At 40.5% G+C, this 4,125-nt stretch overlaps 1 protein-coding gene across 5 annotated transcripts in view; it reads left to right on the top strand.

Moving 5' to 3' along the window:
- The window catches only part of LOC109520702 (dual specificity tyrosine-phosphorylation-regulated kinase 4-like), an 18,236-nt gene that overhangs the window by 4,559 nt on the left and 9,552 nt on the right, over positions 1-4,125 (top strand). For 4 of the 5 annotated variants that reach the window (XR_002169222.1, XM_019878100.1, XM_019878098.1 and 1 more), the window contains 3 exons: positions 1,687-1,823; positions 3,116-3,256; positions 3,356-3,494. Coding sequence is in view for 4 of the 5 variants with exons in the window: in XM_019878100.1 (XP_019733659.1) it covers positions 1,687-1,823; positions 3,116-3,256; positions 3,356-3,494 (417 nt within the window). In the remaining variant the exon portion in view is untranslated. The remainder of the gene's footprint in view (positions 1-1,686; positions 1,824-3,115; positions 3,257-3,355; positions 3,495-4,125) is intronic. The other variant, XM_019878099.1, reaches the window with a different exon arrangement.

Raw genomic sequence — 4,125 nt, 5'->3', positions numbered from 1 at the left:
CTGCTAATGCTCACGTTTAAAAAGAGTTGCTTTTTTTCGGGGTAAACTTCGTCACAAACTTTAAGTATACCGTTTTTAATGAAATCCCCCTTCCCCCTCCATGTCCATGTTCTTGTTTTTGTTTGTGTGTTTCGTTTCATGATGTTGTCTCAGATTACACTATTTCAATCGCGCCACACTTTCTCCACACAGAAGACACACAGGTTTTCCAGCTACGTCCATGAACATATACTTCGACACCCACCTTGTTTGAAACCCCCGGTTCTCAGTGTCCACCTTCCGTTTTGCCATTTTTGATGGGTATCTGAAAGCTAATGTCACTGTTATGGGAACGACTGCTAGACTAATAAATATTTAAATAAAGCGGCCGACTGCTTGGCGCGTCACCGTTGCATTGTGGGAAATGTAGTATTGGTGCGTGTAAAAGATCTGCGGGCTCTCGGCTTGCTGCGGTCCGCGGCCGGTTCTAATAATAAATCAATATCATCCCAGGGGCCACTGAAAACATTCTCGCGGGCCGGATTTGGACCGCGGGCCGGCACTTTGACATATGTGATGTACACCATATTTAGAAAATTCACATGTCACGGTAACCGTGCGACGCACGTCTTACAAGCAGTATGCCTCTTTGGCGCATAATTACAGTTATCTGTCTTTTAGTGGGCAGCACTGTGGGCACCTGGTTAGCACATCGGCTTCACAGTGCAGAGGTGCAGGGTTCAATTCCGGTTCCGGCCTTCCTCTGTGGAGTTTGCATGGTCTCCCCGTGCCTGCTTGGCCTTTCTCCGAGTACTCCGGTTTCTTCCCACATTCCCCCAAAAAAACCATGCATGGCAGGCTAATGGAACACTCAAAATTGTCCCAAGGTGTCAGCGCGGATGGTTGTTTGTTAATGTGTGCCCTGTCATTGGCTGGGAACCTGTTCAGGGTGTACCCTGTCTACTGCCCAAAGACAGCTGGGATAGGCTCCAGCACGCCTCTTGTGAGGATAAGCGCATCAGAAAATGGATGGATGGATGGACGTCTGTTAGCACTCTACTGGTGAAAAGTTCATACAGCAGCTTATTGTATATTACCAGCACAGGGTGAAAAGAAAACTAAATTTAACATCAGCAGAGGTCTATTTTTTTTTAGCCTGGAAGTGGAGATATGATAACAAAATGACAACATTGTAACATTGTGTGACGGTAATGAGATGAGTGGCTTCTCAATAGAAACCACATAAATTATACCTTTGTGTATTTTACTATTTTTTTTTTCATACCGGTATTTCCCCGCAATCAACCCCGGTTTATAACCGAAGTGCTTTTTCATAACTGGCATTGCCAATGTTTTAGATTCAGGTTTCCTGCGATTTCAATGGAAAGCTTAATGACATGATTAAGACTTGAAAAAAAATGGCAAAAATGAAGTTTAAATATGGTATACCTGGACGGTCTTGTAATATGACATTTGTCAATTTTTGTCATTCACTCTTTGTGTCAATAACATTGAATTGAATTCCCCTGCTACAAATCTTTTTCTTTCGGATCCCCAAAATATCTAAGTTGGAGTGACCACCCTCTCTGCACCACTTCACAGGCACTCTTTATAAATATTTTTTCTGCACATCTGTAGTGTGTATTGTGAAACACTGCTTGACATATTTCTCATCAATTCATTGCTCAATGACTTTGTCATCAACAGAGGATTGGCGATCACCTGGCTTACCGCTTTGAAATATTGAGGGTGATAGGATCAGGATTTGCTGGAAAAGTCCTAAAGTGCAAGGACCACAAGACAACAATGCTGGTGGCAGTCAAGGTCTTTCGAAACACAACCGAGTAAGATGTCACCAAACCAATGTGTAGAAAAAAAGACTACAGTTAGTTCGGTAAAATTAAATTAATAAATAAATAAATATACTGGTTTAAGCACAGAATTTGTATTCTATGAAAACGTGCACAAAACTTTGATTGATAAATGAATAGTCAATAACATTTTGAGGTTACGAATGTTGCACAATGAGCTCCTTTGCACAGTAGCATTAAAATGTGTTGTCATTCGCCAGGCTCACTTAACTGCTGAAGCCTACTGAATATTTTCCATTTACAGTGGCACCTCTACTTACGAACGTCTCTTCATACGAAAATTGCAAGTTACGAAACGCCTCCAGAGGAAAATATTGCCTCTAGTTATAAAAGAAATTTGAAGATATGAAAGGTAAAAATACAGTATGGATTGCTACTCGCAGCTCGGAGTTTCCTGAACGCAACAAGCTGCTCTGCCATTGGCTATTACCTAGCATCTTCCTAGCATCCCACTGGCTAAGAGATACCTCTACCGTATGCTCATGTGTGTAGATAGATAGATATGTGTCTATGCAGTGTCCTCATTGTTCGCCTTTCGGGCCATGAGGTGTTCCGTTTTACGTAAATATGAATCCCCAGAAAAAGTGTTCACCAGTCGGGCGATCGCTCACTCTGCTGATGTTTGTCTGGGACGTTTTAAAAGGATTGTTAAAAGCCGATAAAAGTCGACGTTCTTACAAAACGCTTGGCAAAAACCCCCTCAGAGAGAGAACATGAACTAAAAGAGGGCAAAAAACGATGAGGACGCAGTTAAAAGTTACACGACCACCATTTTTATTTATTCTTTGTTTTTTACATAATGCACAACTCTCATTTATTGTGCAATAATGTAATTTGTAACATGTTTCTGACATATTTTAATGCATTTTTATTCTTTAGAAAACATTTATGTCTCAATTTGGGGAAGGGGGGTGCTTGGAACGGATTAGGACATTTACATGGAAAACGCGACTTACAGAATTTTCTAGTGAAGAAATTTCTTCCGGAACCAATTAATTTCATAAGTAGAGGTACCACTGTATTTGTCTTCATGCAAATATTTGGCATAACTATGACTTGACTGCTTTGTTAGCATGCTTAGCATAGTTCACAAGCGTTAATAATAGGCAATGCCAAGATTCGACTTCAATTCAACTTTGTGTTACGTAGGAAAATCACTACCTCTTACGCTTGTTAAAATTTGCACTGAGTACTGCACATTTTATATGAAATTCATCACACATACACCAAAAAAATAATGACCCTAGACATGTTTTTGCTTCTAGGGGTCATGGGTTCGCAGAGGCAGAATTAAAAGTCTTGAAAACCCTGCAAAAGTTAGACAAGAGCAACAAAGCCAATATAGTTCACATGAAGGAATACTTTTACTTCCGCAGCCATTTGTGCATCACGTTTGACCTTTTTGAGTAAGTTGACATTTTTATATTTCATCCTGTAGCCGTACCGGAACTTCTGATTCGTGCAGCAAGAGAACTTCTGAAAATTCAATTCAGATTTCTTTTCAGAAAGGACCTCTTTAAAGCCTTAATGCAGAGCAAGATGCGACGACTCCATGATGGGGACATTAGAAAATATGCCACAGATGTGCTTAAGTGTCTTCAAATACTCAAAGGCATGAAGATTGTTCATGGTGACCTGAAACCGGTAAGGAACATGTTATATTTGTTGTTTAACTTTAACTTGATTTAACTAAGACACCCACATGTACACGTGTAGATAAAAGAAGTTTTCATGAGATGAGAAAAAGATTATCTGTGAAAGGCACACGCATGTAAAGCTTTCCATCAAATCATGTGCAAAGGCATCAAAACCAAAACAATGGAGGACCACAGCATTGTTGTGCTTTTGCTGCTGAAGGTATTGGATTTGTCCATCCTTCTCCAGCAAAATGTGCATACGAGGTGTGTCAGAAAAGTTTCAGGACTGATTGAAAATATCTTTTTCTAATCTAAACTACAAGTTTTCCTCTTAGAAGGAATTCTCTTGCAACCCAACACACCTTCCCAATACTCCCAACAGGCTGATGTTCTTCTTGGTCATGAATTGACAGCAGATGCTCAGGGTATTGTTTGTATTGCTTATGGTTAGGCAGCCACAAAATGTCCTGCCACAACTCTCACCTACATTCTCACTTTATTTAATTGGTCCCATTGAGTTTCAATACGTGTCTTCTGTCATGGCCAAGACAGTGGGCAGAAAATTGCACAATAGACATGAGACACAACAAACACACACTTGACAACACAGTCGCCACACAGCAGTAGACATTACACAG

This window comes from Hippocampus comes, unplaced genomic scaffold, assembly GCF_001891065.2.
Source record: "Hippocampus comes isolate QL1 unplaced genomic scaffold, H_comes_QL1_v1.1 scaffold37, whole genome shotgun sequence".
NCBI classification, from domain to species: Eukaryota; Metazoa; Chordata; class Actinopteri; order Syngnathiformes; family Syngnathidae; genus Hippocampus; species Hippocampus comes.
This window is presented reverse-complemented; position numbering and strand designations above follow the sequence as displayed.